The sequence below is a fragment of the Populus trichocarpa genome, chromosome 9 (assembly GCF_000002775.5).
Source record: "Populus trichocarpa isolate Nisqually-1 chromosome 9, P.trichocarpa_v4.1, whole genome shotgun sequence".
Classification (NCBI taxonomy): domain Eukaryota; kingdom Viridiplantae; phylum Streptophyta; class Magnoliopsida; order Malpighiales; family Salicaceae; genus Populus; species Populus trichocarpa.
Genome location: NC_037293.2, coordinates 3169535 through 3188038, shown reverse-complemented (window position 1 = coordinate 3188038; position 18504 = coordinate 3169535). Strand labels below are relative to the sequence as shown.

The following is an 18504-nucleotide window of genomic DNA, read 5'->3' as shown; positions in this document are numbered from 1 at the left end:
CCATGAATGTTTCTCCCATTTACTTAGTTGTGCATAGAAATGCTGGCTGTACATAATAAGATCATATTAATGTCCACAACTCCAAGAAACTAGCTAGGTCAACATGATCAATCCACTCCAACATGAGAGCTTATAAATGCTGCTAGTAATATTAATTAATTACCGGCCAATTTGAAAAATTATAAATTGATTAGAAATGAAATCATTTTAAAATTATTTATCCTTTATATATATATATATATATATATATTTGCAAATCACATAGAAAAAAACAAAAGGAGTTTGATAGCCTACGTGATTGGTTCTCCATATATATGATCGTTTTTGCGGCCTGTTTCAATTTGTCTCCATATATATGACTAGAAGAACTTAACCAGACCCACAATTCCTACTGTCTCCGTACGTTCTTCGCCATTGATGCGCATATGGATGATGGTATAAGATAAGTTGTATCCCTCAAAAGAGAGACACGTATTATGCTTCACTCCCCTTCTACACTTGCTGGTGGTTGGCCTCATGAGTCACCAGATCTTGCTGATCAAGACTCTATTCTCAAATAAACTCTATGGCCCTCAAAAATAATAGAGTTATATATATATATATATATATATATATAACTCTATTCTCAAATAAACTCTATGGCCCTCAAAAGTAATATATATATATATATATATATATATATATATATATATATATATATATATATATATGGACTTAATCTTCATATTCAAAGACTGATCGTAGATGTTATAAAATTGTAACTTAATAACACCTTTTTTTATATATGCAAAAGACCTTTCGTTTTATGATGGAATTCATTTTTTCTTCTTTTAACATTAACAATACTAAGTGTTAAACTGTGTTTATCTAAAAAAAAAAAATTATTTTTTAATATGTTTTATATGATTAACCGTAATTTAAAATGCGGTTAATTGTGTAAACCATAATTTTCAGACTCGGCCCGGTTCAAGGCCTAGGTTCCAGGTTTTGACCGGATTACCGGGTCGCCCGGGTTAATTTTTTTTTTTAAATCAAAACGATGTCGTTTTAGTAAAAAAAAAAACAAAAGTCAACGGGTTGCAACCGAGTTTTTTATCAGGTCTTGTTGGGTCACACCGGTTTTTCCTTCCTCTATTTTTTCTTCAACCCGATCCGGTTCCAGCCCCGGGTTGACCCATCAGGCCGGGTTAGGTTTCAAAACTATGGTGTAAACAAATGAAACTTCAATCTTTAAATATAAAAATTGACCTAAGAAACTAATGAATTAATTTATAATTTAATGATATTCATGATATGTATGATTTTAAATTCAAGTCCCATATTTGTGGGTTTAACTCTAATAAAACACACTTATAAAGAGAGAGAAAAAAAAAATTACACCAATCTGCATTTGATTTTAGCTTAAAGTCACGTACGCCATATATATAATATATTGAACTGACGATGCATCACTTGACACCATATAGTTTCTAGTTACATAAATCACTTCAATTCCTCTATATATAGCACATAATTGACACTCTCTAGTCTCTTCATCGATCAAACCTTCTTCGCATTATTTTTATGAGTTTCCTTTGTCTGTAATATTATTTAATCCTTCTCTGCAATATCTTTCTCTTTAGACGCCCCCAAACTTGATTTGACAACCATGTCCAAGGAAGTGGAAGACTGTGGCCACCACGACGCCGAGAACAAGCACCACCGCCACATATTCATAGGCATTCTTGCCGTCATCATCACCATTCTGGTGGTAATCTTCCTTGTATGGATAGTTTTACAGCCCCACAATCCTAGGTTCATCCTTCAAGACACTACCATCTATGGCTTGAATCTTTCAGACCCGAATTTCCTTTCTTCTAACATGCAAGTTACCATATCCACCAAAAACCCCAACGACAAGATTGGTATATACTATGAAAAGCTTGACATCTATGCTTCTTACCATAACCAACAGATAACCTTGGCAACTGAACTGCCTCCGACCTACCAAGGCCACAATGACGTCTCAGTATGGTCTCCATTTCTGTATGGTGATGCCGTGCCTGTGTCTCCATATCTTGCTGTTTCAATTAACCAAGACGTGAATGCTGGGGTTCTGCTCTTTAATATCAAGATCAACGGGAAGCTAAAATGGAAGGTTGGCTCTTGGTTGTCTGGCAGGTACAGAATATTTGTGAATTGTCCAGCTTATATAACTCTCGGCAGCCGGAGTAATGGAATCAATGTCGGAACAGGGATCAAGTATCAGATTGTACAGCATTGTCATGTGGATGTTTAAGCGAAGGAGAGTGCGCTTCTAGCTAGCACTATCCATATGTTATTTCTTTTTTTTTTCCACCTCCAATGAAGGGCTTTTTTTTTTTTTTTGATGGTTGCATATATATGGATTCTATTGGTATTAATTGAGTTTAGTCAATGTTAGAAATATTTTTCAAATATGAAACATGAAATTTGTACTTGTGTTTTATGGGAGGGTACTTGATTGTGAGTTTTTTTATTGATTAATTATCCGTTTAACTTTAAATGAATTTAATTATTTTTCATATGTTTTTTTTTAATATAACCAGTCATGTTTATATCTTACCATTACTGATAAATGATTTAAGTAGAACCAAGTTGAGTGAATATGATTCTTGCTTATTCAACTATTTATTTGAAAATGTGGTTAATGTTGTTTTTCAAAGTGTTTTTTATTTAGAAATATATTAAAATAATGTTTTTAATTTTATTTTTTAAAAATTATTTTTGAAATCAGCGCATTAAAATGATCTAAAAACACCAAAAAAATATTAATTTGAAGCAAAGAAAAAAAAATTAAAATTAAAATTTTTTTAAAAACATTTTTGAAACGCAAAATCAAATAATCCTTTAATAATCTTGCTATTTTGATCAATTAAGAACAATGCCGGCCATTATACTAATCCTTGGAGGGATTATAATTTACAATTATCATTTTGGTACCGACAGAGACAAATAGAAATACAAATTATATATAAAAACATGTTTTTTATATATATTTTTGTTTTATAAATATATAAATTTACTTTAAAATCATCTTAGAATTATGCAAAAATTATTCTTATATTTTAATTTCTGTCACTTAAACTAATTATGTTTTTGTCTTTACTACCTTTATTTATTTCAGAATATTAACTAATTAATGTTATAATGATTTGGGTTAATTTTAGTTTTTTTCAGCCTTAATCAGTACACATTAAAATTTCTTTCTAGCTAAGGTGTCAATGGGTACATTGGGAGATAAAACATTGTAGTTTTATTATATAGTTTTAGCCACTGCTATCGAAAAGAATATCTTTAATAGCATAATTTTTGGATCTTGCTACATAGAAACAGAACACCATGTCACTTAATTTACGTTCTCTAGAATTACATTCAGCGCCTCAGTCAAGCTAATTATTTTTCCCATATTAATTAATATTGCAATCAGAATTCCATGCTTTGTCTCGCTGTAATTTGTGATATCGTAATAATAAATACATTGCTTCTTCTTCTTCATCATCATACTTGGTCAAGCTCAATCTTGAATCCTGTCGGTTTATTTCTGCTCAATAGATGCACATACAAGATTTATCCCAAAAATAAATAAATAAAATTAACTTTGACGGATGTAGCTCAACTGGTTAGATTTTAAATTTGCTTCATAGAAATTACTAATTCGAGTCTCACAAATCTCGGAGTCACTGGAGGCTTACATGATTGTTAATTTTAGGATCCGTGAGATTAGTCAAGATGCGTACAAACTCATCCGGACACCCATGTTAATCTAAAATAAAATAAAAAATAAAAGAGCTAGAGAATGGGCTTTTATCATTTATCATGTTAGGTGAAAATGAAAAGCTTGATGACCACATGAATGAAATCATGAAAGTTCATCTTGTTAAGATGTAAGGTCATGAAACATTAAAAAAGAGTCTGCAAAAAGGGAAATCGTTAATGTATCTTTACTTCTACTTTTATAAAAGTTGAGCTACTTAACATTTCCAGAACTGGGGTGGTTACCTTCTTCACCTACTTTCATTCATTGTGTTAAAATCCTTAGCAAGTAAATCAGGATTATTTATAATCTGGACTGGTCCGGGTTAAAAAACTCAACTGATATAATTAAAATCTCAAATTAACTTGGTGTTCTCGTTAATCTGAGTCGTTTAACTCAGTAAATTACCGATCATCCATTTATTAATTTTTTAAAATATTTTTTATATTAACATTCCTGATCCAAGAATCAGATCTTACTCCAAATTAATTATCGGCCAGGGATTTGTAACTATGCTTTCATTTTCCAAGTGGTAACATTTTTGTCGGCAAGATTTGTTGTGTGTTGCATTATACCCCAATTGATGGATCTTTTCATTCCAACTAATAGCTTTTACTTGCTTAATTAATATGTAACAACATCATAACTTTTTATATATATATATATATAAATATGGGTATCCGAGTCAATTTACATGTATCTCAACTAATCTCTCGAGATCCTGAAGTTAATAATTATATAAGTTTCTAATAACCCTGAGGTTTGTGACACTCAAACTGGTGATCTCTGGATAACAAACTTGGTATAATCTTCTTCTTTTTTTAGTATTGAAGGCAAGGGATGTGTGGAATTTTTATACAATTAATTATAATTAAGTAATTAACTCAAGTTTTATTTTCTACCTGATTTATTTTAATTAAAAAAAAGAACATGCAAAAGGTTGGTTTTGCCAAAAGCTAGCTGCAGCGACAACTACCGATAGAGTTTGATCAACTTTTTACGGGAGATAATAAAAAATTTCAATGGTTAAAAAAAAAAAAAAAAACCAGGTTTATGAATCAGAATACAATGTTTTCTTTTGTAGTTTGGGCCTTGGGCCCCCTTTAATGACCCAAAAAAAACAGAATTCAATGTTTTATATCAGATGTAGAATTTCTTTTAATAATTGTAGATTTTAATTTTAGGTTCAATTATTATTAGTATTTGTAGGAAAACTAACAAAAATTGGTCTATGTTTTACGTGAAGGATTTTTCTATATATGTATATGTTTTTTTTTTAACATACACATGTGTATTATATAATCTATTTTAGTGATGATTGGACTGTGATTATAGCTATTTTAAAATATTTTTTGTGTTGAAAAAAATATTAATGTATCATTTTTATTTTATTTTGGTTTACTTGTAAATTAATTTTTTATTCCTTTAGTCTGCTTTTAAGCTTAATTCTTTTCAATTAGCACAATTTCATTTTTGTAATTCTAGTACTATATATTTATTAGGCTTACTTGTAACATAATTATTTGGGATTTCATATTTGTTTGGGGGTACTTTACAATGAGCGGAATCTATCTATAATTCTATAGATATTTGGACTGAGCCCCTAATAATCTAGATTATTTATGCTAAAGATAAAATTAAAAAAAAAAAAAAAGTAAAACTTTGATTAACTAGTGATCTAGTCATAGTTATTAAACCCGGACTGGCCTAGTGGGTCAACCCGGGAGCTGGACTAGTCCGGGTTTGTCAAAAAACCAGCCTGTGCAATGACCCGCCCAACCCAGTCGACCCGGCGGGTCAACCCGTGACCCGGGTGAGACCTTGTGTTTTTTTTTTCAAATGTGGGATTTGAAACCCATTATTATATATATTTTATGTTCCTAAGAAAAAAAGTTATGTTTTTTCAATGTGGGATAAAAAACTTTTTGGTTTAAATACTTCAACTTAAAAAGATAACATGATATCTTTTCAATGTGGGATTTGAAGCCCTTTGTATATATACTCTATGTTTTCAAGAAAAAAGTTATGTTTTTTCATTGTGGGATTTGAAGCCTATTATAATATATACTCTATGTTCCCAAGAAAAAAATTATGTTTTTTCAATGTGGGATAAAAAACCTTTAGGTTTAAATATTTCAACTTAAAAAGATAACATAGTATCTTTTTAATGTGGGATTTGAAACCCTTTCGTATATATACTATATGTTTCCAAAAAAAAAGTTATGTTTTTTCAATGTGGGATTTGAAATCCTTTAGTATATATAGTTTATGTTTTCAAGAAAAAAGTTATTTTTTCAATGTGGGATAATTTTTTTAAAAAAATATTCTTTTAAACTTTATCATTTACAATATATATAGCCTATATTTACATGGATTTTTTTCTTAATTTTTTCATATGAAATATTAAAATTTTAAATATATTTTTTTTAATTTTTCCAGGTTGACCTATGAAACCCGGGACCCGGTCCCTTAGCCGGGTCAACACCCGGATCGGGTTTAATAACTATGGATCTAGTTGACCCGGGCTTGATCTAGAGAAATCACGCCATTAAACCATTAATATTAATAAGACCGAAGATGATTGTGATGATGAAATTATATCTTCCATCTCCAGATATCCCAATTGATAAGGCTGTTCAAGCATTTAAAAATAAAGGACTGAATGCTACAGGCATGGTTTATCTTCCTGGTATGTGATCAATGCTTCCATTTCCTAAATTTTGGTTCCTTCCGTTTCTAATTTCATCCTTTAGATCTTTTGATGATGTATAGGAGGTGGTCACAGTGTTGGGATAGCACCTTGTGTTGCATTCGAAAATCGTCTTTATGATTTCCAGAACACTGGCAAACCTGACCCAACCATGAATACAACATTACTGAAAACCCTAAAAAAACTCTTTGTCCACGAAATTCTGGCGGTAGCAACTCAGCTAATCTCCTCCAGAATCCTCGTGGTTCTTCTGTAGTTCACAAATCTTACTTACGAGCAAATACGGTAAGGTAATGGGCTTCTCAGAGTTGATCAGCTACTGGCACTGGACCCAAATACCATTCAAAGTTGATCAGTTAAGTTGGGAGCTGTTGAAGTCAAGACTGGCAACCAAGGGGAGATCAGGAAAAAATGGGGAGCTGTTAATCCTTCCCAATTGAAATTCTGGTGGAAATTTCTGTGCTCTTGTGCTAATTGAAGGAACCAGGCAGCAAAACTATTTTCGTAGACTGGCTCAGTTTTGTTCAATATGTGATGAATCATTTTAAGTAGAATTGCTTTCAGCTTCTGAAACTAAATATTGTCATATAATTGATGATTATAATTCAGTTCCAATCATATGATTACAACTAAAATTGCATTTAATAAAAACACATCTGCTTTATTAGCCAAAAACCAAGATGAAATGAAACATTAAGATATCAAATCTACTTCTACATGGCTTGTAGGCAATGAATCTTGGCGTCCCATTGGAAAAGATGAATAGTGTCAACAGAAGGTAAAGGGGAACTTCAGTTTAAGCCTTGGCTGCAAGGCCTGCCTTGATCTTATGGGTAGTGGGAACATCAGTTTTGAAGGCCTTGGCAAGGACCACACCATCAATTCCATTGGCAAAGACTGAGGTAGAAACCGAGACGGTTCAAGCATTTGCACTACGAAATGAAGAGATAGAGATGGCAGGGTTCTTGATATCAGCATTGTATGGAAAATGAACAAGACCCTCCGGGAACATGAAAGTGTGGCCAATTCAAAGCGTTTGAGTTAAAAGTCTGTTTGTGGTGTCAATAAAACCAAACTCAAGAATCAACAAGAAAAAGAAGCTCAATGGATTGGGGGTGATACCGCGGATTCCAGTAAAAGTGAAAAGGTCTGCATCAGGAATTGAGTTTTCAGGGACAACGTAGTCTGATACAATGTCAAGATCGCTTGCTTGAACCTTCCAAGAAGTGGACAAAGCAACTAAAAGAAAGGGCATGATTTTATTTTTGTTTAGCAAAGATGAGACCATTGTTGATGAATCTCTTCAAGTAGGATTCGTTGACACACTAGAGGGTGGTGACATGTTCACTTCCAATACAGGGTTGATGCTCAAGAGCCAGCTTTAGCAATTCCTGCCTTCGTGAGTACTAGTGCGGGGACCGTATAACTTCCCACCGCCCTTTTCGCCGCTGGCATTGATGATAACATCCTGGCTAAGAACTTCAAGGCTGGTGTTGCCACCATTCTAGGTCTAAGTTCTGGTCTTGCACACCGTAAGGATAGACTTCATTAATAGTTACCACCATTTCTTCTTGTTCCTTGGTGATCTTCTGCCATCTCTAACTTGTCTCCTATTTTTATTTCCTTTTAATGAGTTTTATTAAATAATCGCCTCTATGGGGCATATTTACTCTTGCTTAATCGTATACCATTTATCTTAACTTGTTTTATATTGGTAATAATTATTCTCTCCATAATCCATCATTGAACCTTCAGGGAAAGGTTTGATGTATGTATATTCCGAATCAACCGAAAGATATCATGATGCAGTTAATGATATACAAAATTAACCAGAGCATTTATGTTGTCTAAAGTTACTCATGCTAAATCAAGAGAAGGGAATAGAGTTCTAAAAGGTTGATGATTATTTCTGAACCTAAGATAGTAGTTGCATTGTTTTCTAGTAATCTCGTCAGACTGCATGAAAAATGTGAGATAACTTGCGGGCTAGAAGCTCTTGCTCTGATGAAATCATGAAAGAGGCCGTCTAATGTTTCCTAGGTTTTACCATTTGCTACAAACAAACGTACAGACGGCTAGAGCGAGAACAAAATAACATCACCCCAAGATCGATCATGAAAGGACACTTTCTGAATGGTTAACCGAAAGGGAATAACCAGTGCCTGTGAGATTCAGGTGGAATGCTTGGTGCGAAGGCTACTTACAGTCAGAGAATGAAACACCAGATTCAAAAATAATGCAACAAGGGATAACTTATAGATAATTTCGAGCAAATGACTATCTTTGCAATGGCATGTCAAAAAAAAATATTACTTCAATACAAGTAATGACCTCATTTAGAACATCAAAGTCACAAGCAAAACTCCATCATATCTTTATGTTTCTACAATGCTTAAATATAAATTCAAAGTCAACAACTCCTGATAGGATAATAAAAACTACAAAAACATCCCGGATTGAAAAGAACCGTCACCAAGCAATCAAAGCACCACCAGCCATAATGGAACTGCTATGATGAGAGACAGCTTACAGCCTTCTACCCCTTCTTCCACCCTTTCTGCGGGTGCTGTCAGTAGGAATTGGTGTGACGTCCTCTGAAAACAAACAAGACATCAACAAAATAAAATAAAAATGAAATTTACTGCCAGTGGATGAAGATTCAGACAGATGCTTCTCTAGTTCAATTCACATTTGTTAAATGTGAGCTAAATTACTGAATGAGCTAAATACTTATCACTCAAAACACAGAACATAAACAATTCACATTTGTTAAATGTCATGTAACAAATTTAAAATGTCAAGCTCCGGAAAACTTAAGAAACTAAGGGCAACCAAGTGCTTACTGTGTTCAACAGAAAACACAAAATAGTGCACCAAAGCTTGAAGCTTAATCCTCAATCATCCCCAACAACAGTTCAAATCAAGTAACACCCGCATCTTAAACTCCTAATTTCAATCAATGGTTTTAGAACTTTATTTCTAATCAATATCTTACCAATACGACCAATTTTCATTCCAGAACGAGCCAATGCCCTCAGAGCAGACTGAGCACCTGGACCAGGGGTCTTAGTTTTGTTACCTCCTGTAGCACGCAGCTTGATGTGAAGAGCAGTAATGCCAAGTTCCTGTTAGTTTCGAAACCAGGTTAGTCTTGATGAAAGGACTGGTGAATAAACAGCTTATAAATTAGAAAAAGAATTTTCTAAAATCATTGTATTATGTAGAGTAGAACAAAAACCTTGCATCTCTGTGAAACATCCTGTGCAGCAAGCATAGCAGCATATGGTGAAGATTCATCCCTGTCAGCTTTAACCTTCATTCCACCTGTACATGTTAGGTTCAAGGAGATACATAGTTATTGCAGAGACGATGGCCTGATGCCTGGCCTGAAGCCATATGCCAGAGCAACAGTTCAATGAATGAGTGCAGAACCAAAATAAAGCAAACTACCCAATTATATGACAGCTCAAAACATTGAAACCATCAAAGGTGGCACTACAGTGAATACTTGAACAATATATGGTAACTAAATGCTGAATTCACTAAGAAATTGTGTTTTCAGATAATTAAAAGATTTCCACTGCACACCTAAGAAAACATGTCAAATGCGAATACACAGACACAGGTAAACACTACCCCTGAAATCAGGGTAATGACCTAATTGAGTCCGAACACACCCATGTATATATAATACAGACAGAAGTCCGGGCTACAAAGAAGAATACTCAATCATGCTAGTCAAAACAGGGAATTGAAATGGAAAAGGCAAATAGAGCAGTAAGCAAAGCGTATATATTTTTCATGTCTTACTCAGATTCAAACCAATTATTAAGAAAAATAAGCAATTATAAAACACATACCAGTAATACGAACCAGGGTTTCCCTCCCAGATAAATCAGTCACATGCTGCAATTATTTCAACCAAGCAAAATCACTTACAGATGAAATCAAATCAGACAATAATGAAAATATTTATACTCCATTCTAGCTAATATGAACGAATACTCACAATAAAGGTATCATTAAAGGAAGCAAAAATGTGAGCCACCCCGAAAACATGCTCTCCCTCCCTTACAGTTGGGCCAAGTGTAACATTCTCTTCCTTTGGCTCTCTTGTCTTTCTCCTCGACTATAAAATCACAAACAAAACTGTATCAGAACAAAAATCCACTAAAAAGAAACAAAATCTAAATCTGATAAACAAATATCACCTCCGAGGCATGATTAAAATAAAACCCCACTACTCTATACCCTAGCACAGTGGTGAACGATTAAAACAAAGCACAATATATTTTTCCTACGATTTCCAAACATTCTCAGCCTAAAACATATGCAAGTTCAAAATCCGAAACAACAGCAAAAACCCACTTCCCTTTGTCTTTCTTGTTTATTTTCTTGGAAAAAAAACAGACAAAAGAAACAAATTTCCATTTCTTCAGTCCTCCAAATCAGATACAACAACATTAACAAAAACAGCAAAAAAAAAAAGTGGGGGCTAAGAGTATAACGAAGAGATTTAAGGACGTGATAGAGATTTCACTTACCATGGCTAAAAGCTGAGTAGGTCTAGAAGCCGAAGGATGCTAACAGGGTTGATGGCCGAGCTTGTAAGTTGCAACAGACGACGGAGGTTGGCTAAAATAGGGGACTTTATATGAGGGAAAGTGGCTAGGGTTTTAGGAGCGCAGCAATATCATATGTATTTGCTTGAAGGTCCTTGGATTTTCCTTTTATTCATATTGGGACTGCATATTGAGCTGGGCTTTTCTCTTTGCTCCAAATCTGATTTGTAGTCTTGGGTTATTTATATGGGCTATAGAGTCTTACCATGCTTTGTGAAAAAGCTGACCCAACATGACTTCTTGAATGTGATTTAAACATAGTTTTAAAAACTGAACTTGATTTAGAAAAAGATCATATTTTTATATAAAACAAATATTAACTAGTTAATAGTTGGGTTTTTTTCCGGATCAATTAAATTTTTTGATGGAATTATTTGATTTTTTTTTAATCGGACCGAGCCGATTCAAATTAAAAAAAAAAGTGATTAGAAACAATTTTCATAAAGATTTATTAATTTATAGATTTGAGATAGAATTTAATTTAAACAATATTTGGTTTTTTTTTTAGCGAGAATTCAGTTTCATTTGGTTTGATTTTTAAAATTGGCAAACTAAATACATTGATTTTAGTAAGTATTCAAATTAAAATGGAGTTTTTTTTTTATTTGATGATAAAAATATTATTGAGTTAATTAGGATGTCAATCAATATTAAATTTTGTTTTTAAAAATTCTAAAAACACACACTAATCCCCTTAATATGATCTTAAAATTTAAACCTAAAAAATCAAAAAATAAAATATATCATTTTGACTGAAAAATTATTGGTGACGTTGTTCCCATTTCATTATTTTCCAAAGTTATATGTATATTTTTTTTTCAAAAATACATTAAAATTGTAATGTTTTTCAAGTTTACTAATAAATTTAATGAAAATTATACCATGTAAATAATATACCAACAAAACCTACCAAAAGAAATTTTAATAAATATTTGGAGTTGGTCTATTATTATTGTGCTCGCCTTCTTAAAAAGGGTAATGCCAGAGCGAGCCTCCCGCTCTCTCCTCTCTTTTTATGTACAAATACTTCACCCCCGCGCGCATATATATAATCAATAAAAGAATTTGAATCACATGACCCAAGCCATTGGATGTAACCAGTAAATTAGCTAAAATAAGGGTCGTAGTTAGCTAAAATAAGGGTCGTAGTTGTTTATAATTTGGCAATTTTCGGAGCTAATGATATATAATACCTTTGATTTTTTTAAAAATGCGTCGATTGTGACTTTACTAGCCTGGGTCTAAAATCCATTTATGATTTATTTTTTAAAAAGAAATACATGAAATTTTCAACACATTAAGAGAGAAACTAATTCTTGGACTATACAACAAGAATAGTTGGTTTTCCATTACGAAAAGGAGAATATGGTAGGGCCAAGTGGAATTTGATCCACATAACTCAAGAAATTTTAGTACCTTTTGGTAATCATCATAAAAAAACAGAGAAAAAGAAAACAAAGTAAAAAAAAATTGAGATAAAATTATATTTAATAATGATATCAAGATATAAAGTTAAAATCTTAATATCATATTTGATTATGGTAAATAAAACTAAATAAAGTATAAAAAAATTTATTTTACCTTTAATATATATTATTTTCAAACTTACATGTTTTTAAAATTAATTAAATATTATTATTTTTATTTTAGTTTATATTGAGTGTTGAAGTTAATAATATCATAATAATCTTAATTATAAAATCAGGACTAACTTGACGGGTTGATCAAGGACCTAAACTAGTTCGAGTTTAGGAAAAAATAAGTGAATGATTAATTTAACCTGACCCAATCAAGAAAATAAGTCAACCTGAGATAAAATATGGATAAAAATCTCGTTGATTTTTTTATAAATTTTTTTTGATGAAAACAAGGTTGCTTCAGTTATTTAAAAAAAAACATTTGGGTCAGCCGGGTTGACCCTTCTAACCCATGACCTAAACGTTGTCTTGGATTGAATCCTGAATCGAGTTTTAAAACTATGATAATAACTACTTTTATTTATACATTGACCCGGGTCTTCCCTCGAGTTCACTCTTGAATCGAGTTCTAAAATTATGATAATAACAACTTTTATTTTATGTTGACCGGGTTGACCCTCCTGACACCTGGGTCTTACGTCAAGTCAATCCCCGAGTTAAGTTTTAAAACTATGATAACAACTATTTTTGTCCTTACATTGACCTCAGTTAACGGTCAACCCTACTCGTGACCGGGCCTTACGCCAAATCGATCTCTGAATCAGATTTTAAAACTATGATAACAACCACTTTTATTCTTACCCTGACTTGGATCAACCCGATCCATGACCTGAGCTTTGCCTCAGATTGACCCCCAAATTAAATTTTAAAACTATGATAATAATAATTTTTATCCTAATATTTCTTAGCTGGATAATTCTGGAATTGAGAGTTTTTCACAATGATATTTTAGGAATAAAAAATAAAAAGTAATCTTTATAAACATATCCTTTCTATACCTTTTATTTTAAAAATACATAAATTTACTCTAAAAATATTTTAGAGACAAGATTTATTTTTATATTTTTTTTAACTAAATATATTTTTATTTTTAATATTTTTATTTATTGCAAACGTTACTTAACAGTCACTTTCCATCTTTGCTTCATTTTATGATTAAAAATGCAAGAAATTTCAGCGCATAACCAGCATTTTATTCTCGTATTCCCAGCAAAAGACTAGAGAGTAGGGAGGGACCAAGAATATTATAATCGCCTGAAACTGTCCGCCCTTAATCAACACATTGAGAACTCCGTCGGGTTCTGTTGCCTTTTCCCTCGTCGAAAGAAAAGATATCAGACACCATGAGAGAGTTTTGTTTCCAGCAAGTTTGAATTTTACCTTTTCCCCTCGAAGGATATGAATTCTACCATTATCACCCATTTGCTTAAATCACTATGAAATCTATGAGGATATTAACAATTTTTTTCACGAATTTGAGCTCATGTGGCTATTAAAAAGATAGAAATTTCCATGGTCTTAGCTTAGGTTTTAGAAAAAAACTTTGATATGTTCTGAAAAGTTTATAATTTATAAAATTCTTTTTTGAATAGGAAATTTTTTTAATTTATTGTATAGATAGCTTGCAAGACTATTAATTAAATACAAGAAAAACATTTTAATTAGTAAAATTATAATTAAATTGTAGGTTATAATCTAAATAGAAAAAATACAAAAATAACCAGGAAAATAAAAAATTTATTAAACAAATAGCTTCCGAGTTTAATTTGGATCTATAAACAAAAACAATTGGTAAACCAATTGCTCCTATATAGAATTGGGTTTTTAAAATGATTTGACAAAATATTAGTTTAATTTAATAAAAAATAAAAAATTATATTTATTTTTATCGAACAATGTTGGACTCGATCGAAAACTTCTAAAAACATAGAAAATCTTAATAATTAAGGGAGTAACATAATAAAAATAATCATTTCAAGAATAACGAACATATACCCCACGTTACTAGATTATTGAATAATATAAAGAATTTGGTTTCATTGCTAATTAAACAGGGAGTCTAGCTTGTTAGTTATTTAAGATTAAATTTTAAATTGATAAGTTATGATTATTATTATGATGAATGCTCCAACCATGATAATTTTTTTTGGTACAATGAAAAGAAAAAAGAAAACTATGATACTCTAAGGTAAATAGAAACTATAGAATCATATAACAACAAATGACAAACTCCTGAAGAACGGTTATCTCAAATACATAAATCAGAGTTATTTTAGCTGCAAGCTTAGCCATATAGTCAGCACATGAATTAGTTTTGTGCAAGGTATGAAGCAAATGAATTTTCTAATTTCATGTCAGGAGTTCTTTGATGTAAAAAAATAACAATTTCAAATAAATGATACTTGTTAAAATCATCATGAATCAATCGAATAACATCTGTATAATCAGAGTTGCATATGACCTTTCTGAAACCTCTATCCCATGACACCAATAAACCATATTTAATTCCTAGTAGTTCTAGAAGTATATTAGAACCAAAACCTCCATAACCCGTAAAACCCATCAACCATCTCTCTTCAGAATTTCTTAAGAGACCCCCCAAATCCAATCCTCCCTGGGTTCCTAAGAGAGCTGCAACCCACATCCAGTTTAATAAATCTTTCTTCAGGTCTAAGCCATAAGACAATAATGGGGTGCCTACGCACCATATTTGGATTATTCTTAGCATCGCAATACATATTTTTTAAAAAGTAAATTTGACGTAACAACCAGTTATCCCCCAAATACACCTCCCTAAAAGCTAAAATATTCCCCCTCCTCCAAATCCACCAGATACCAGATAAGAATAACAAGGAAATGTCCGATGAGGCGAATCTTTGAACTTAGTCTACCACATCAGAACAGTAGAACCCTTGCCGGTTTGTGAGACTTAGTCCAAGCCAAATACTCCTAGCAAACACACAATCTCTAATACAATGTAAAATATCCTCGTCCACCACATATTGAAGATGAAGAAATATTGCGTTTAAACCTCAATAAATTAGTGGGAAAGATATTATGAAATAATTGCTAAATGAACATTTTGATTTTTTTTTTTAGCCTTCAATTTCCAAATCCAAGTCCACCTCGCATCTGGAAGAAGATTTCTAGCTTCGAACAAAAGCCAGAATAAGCTGTTTTACTAATTCTTGAATATGTGTAGCTAGTACACAAAAGCACCACAAGAAACTTTGAAATCTAAATCAATAATGTGTATCCGACCTTAATATGCCATCTTGCAGCCAAGGATCAAACCATAAAGATAAATCTCAGTACCTACTCTGTAAATGAACCCACCACCAAGAAAATTAAATGCCTACTCCAACCATGATATGAATGAGCATTTGACAACACCAAATATAAAAAAAACTAGTCTACCATCCATCCACGTAGTGATTGTGAAGCTAATTTGTACACAAAAACATTAGTGTTTTTTTCAAGATGTTTTTGTATAAGTACTACTAGTAAATTCAAACTGATGAACTCAAAACAAATGATCAGAAAAATCGTACGTAAAACAAGATTGCAATACTAAATAACAAGTCCTAAATCTTGTAAAACACCATCATAGAACTAAATTAAGAATAAATTAAAAACCCATTTATATTTACGTTTCAAAAACATTTTAAAAAATAACTCAATCTCTCTTACAACAAGAAAAGGCTGCATGCCTGAAATCAACACCTCAATCAAGGATTTTGATCTTTCCAAAACTGGCAAAACATGTATATGCAGGTGAGGACTCGTTTGTGCATTACTAGATAAGGTGGCCATAACCTAATTATCAAGGACATCAAATAGACATTACCTAATTATCAAGGACATTAAAGATCCGAATACGAGAAAGCGCTCGCTATATATTGTGTTGCTGTAAACAAGAACAAAAGCTAGCAGATTCTAATGATTAATTCGTCTTCTGGGGACTACAGGCATGTGTCCCTACTGAAGACGAAGGGGCAAGGACTGTGGGCAAAGGGTGTGTTTATGGGCCTCTAAGTTAGGTTCATGTCTCGCACCTCCTCTTTTTCCTAAATTATATTTTATAAGCTATATATTGAAATCTTGAATAAAAGCAGTGTATTTCTCTTACTATTTTTAGAATCTCAATATTAAATAGGTAGACCACACAGGTGGATCGTATGGAATGAAGATTGAAACTTTGTGTGTGTGTGTGTGTCTCTCTCTCTCTCTCTCTCTCTCTCTCTCTCTCTCTATATATATATATATATATATATATATATATATATATATATAATTTTGATGGGTTTATTAATGATGTTTCAATCAATTTTGAAGATTTCTTGACATTTGATAAGAAAAGCTCACATGCTATCTATAAATGTATAGATGTCAAGAGTGTAAATTAGAGAAGAAAAATCAATTCAAAATTGTCAATAAAATAGGGTAATAACTCAGCTGTTCAATATTCCCCTTAAATTCTAATTCCGAGAGGTGTAGTCAAGGGCGGAGGCATGTTAAAGGCTTGGGTGGTCTATAATCCAGGTTAAGATTTTATTAATATTTTTTACTAGTTTTATATAAAAAAATTATAATTCTTGATTGAGTTATTAAAAAATTCTAAAAATTTACGTGGAGCCTTCTAATATGATGCTTTAGCTTGGGTTAAAATTTTAGAATTTTTGAAGAAATTCAGAAATATGATGAAAAATCACAATTTGACCAGTTTTACGTTATTGGTCATAATTTTCAATTCGACCATCAGATTAAACTGAAATTTTATGAGAGATCTTAAAATATATTGAATAAAATCTGGTTAAAATTTTAGAATGAATGGAGCTTGGTAGTGCTAACAAAAAAAAGACCGTCAAATAAAAGCAAAACGACTCATTGAGGGTAAAATGGTTATTTGCCATTAAAAAATAAAACAAATAAGCTCTTCCTTCTTTTTATATGTTGCCGACTGGGCAGAAGTAGAATAGAAAAAAAAAAGTCGAGAGAGAAAGAGAGAAAAGTAAGGGAAAAACATAAAAAAAAAATCCAAGGAAAAAATTAAAAAAAATGAGAGAATAACCTTGTAAACTTGCAAAGTCCAACTTATAAAGCACTAATCTAAGAAAGAATCAAGTGAAGGAAAGAGGAATTGAGAGAGAGAAAAAAATTTAATTAATTTTTTTTTCAGTTGATATGAGATTACTATTTTATCCCGGTTGAGGGGTTGTTACAATATCGATTCAGATTCGATTATAAATGAATTATATATTCCACAAAACATCGAAAGATATAACTTCAATAGTGAGTTTATTTTTACTTTCACTTAAATTTTATGTACTTTCAAATTTATTTTTTAATATTTTGGGTAGTGTATTTGAATTAAAACTTTACTGTTAACTTCAAAAATTCATGTACATGAGTTAATAATTAATCTTTAAAAAAATTATATATTTATTTAATAGCCTAGGGGAGGAAAATTCCTGGCTCCGTCCTTGGGTGTAGTTTAACTGATTAGGCTATATATTTGCTCACTAGAGGTCACCAATTCGAGTCCCACAAACCTCAAGGCCATTGAAGACTTATATGGTCGTTAACCTCAAGGCCATTGGAGGCTTACATGGTCGTTAACTTCAGGGCCCGTGGGATTAGTCGAGGTATGCGCAAACTGACCCGGACACCCATGTTAATAAAAAAATTATTCCCCTTAAATTCTTAGTTACTTGAACACTTAGGCAGTGTTTGAAAAAAACAGTTAAAATTGTATTTTTCAAAAAAATTAAATTTTTTGTTTAAAATTAATTTTTTATGTATTTTTAGTTCGTTTTGATGTGCTGATGTCAAAAATAACTTATAAAAATAAAAATATATATTATTTTAATATATTTTCGAGTAAAAAAACACTTTAAATTGCTATTGCTATCATTCTCT

The 18504-nt window shown here is 31.8% G+C and overlaps 2 protein-coding genes across 2 annotated transcripts; one reads left to right on the top strand and one right to left on the bottom strand.

Moving 5' to 3' along the window:
* Positions 1-1464: 1464 nt before the first annotated feature.
* Positions 1465-2465, top strand: LOC7489313 (NDR1/HIN1-like protein 1). Its single transcript, XM_002313452.4, has one exon. It carries the CDS (start codon positions 1649-1651, stop codon positions 2276-2278), a length of 630 nt encoding a protein of 209 aa, XP_002313488.1. The 5' UTR covers positions 1465-1648; the 3' UTR covers positions 2279-2465.
* Positions 2466-8781: 6316 nt separating this feature from the next.
* LOC7491107 (40S ribosomal protein S14) lies at positions 8782-11252 on the bottom strand. The gene is made up of 6 exons (XM_052455790.1): positions 11030-11252; positions 10495-10614; positions 10346-10391; positions 9724-9809; positions 9481-9610; positions 8782-9079 (listed from the first exon to the last, which is right to left on the bottom strand). The coding sequence occupies exons 1-6, from the start codon at positions 11030-11032 to the stop codon at positions 9012-9014; spliced, it is 453 nt and encodes a 150-aa protein (XP_052311750.1). The 5' UTR covers positions 11033-11252; the 3' UTR covers positions 8782-9011.
* Between the last annotated feature and the right edge of the window lie 7252 nt (positions 11253-18504).

What these genes read in the sequence shown, in the direction of transcription:
- LOC7491107 (XM_052455790.1), bottom strand. An exon ending in ATGTTTCACAGAGATGCAAG is followed by an intron (nt 9,611 to 9,723) that starts GTTTTTGTTCTA and finishes CGAAACTAACAG; the next exon opens with GAACTTGGCATTACTGCTCT. An exon ending in AATGAAAATTGGTCGTATTG is followed by an intron (nt 9,080 to 9,480) that starts GTAAGATATTGA and finishes GTTTGTTTTCAG; the next exon opens with AGGACGTCACACCAATTCCT.
- LOC7489313 (XM_002313452.4), top strand. Translation starts at nt 1,649, where the DNA reads ATGTCCAAGGAAGTGGAAGACTGTGGCCACCACGACGCCGAGAACAAG.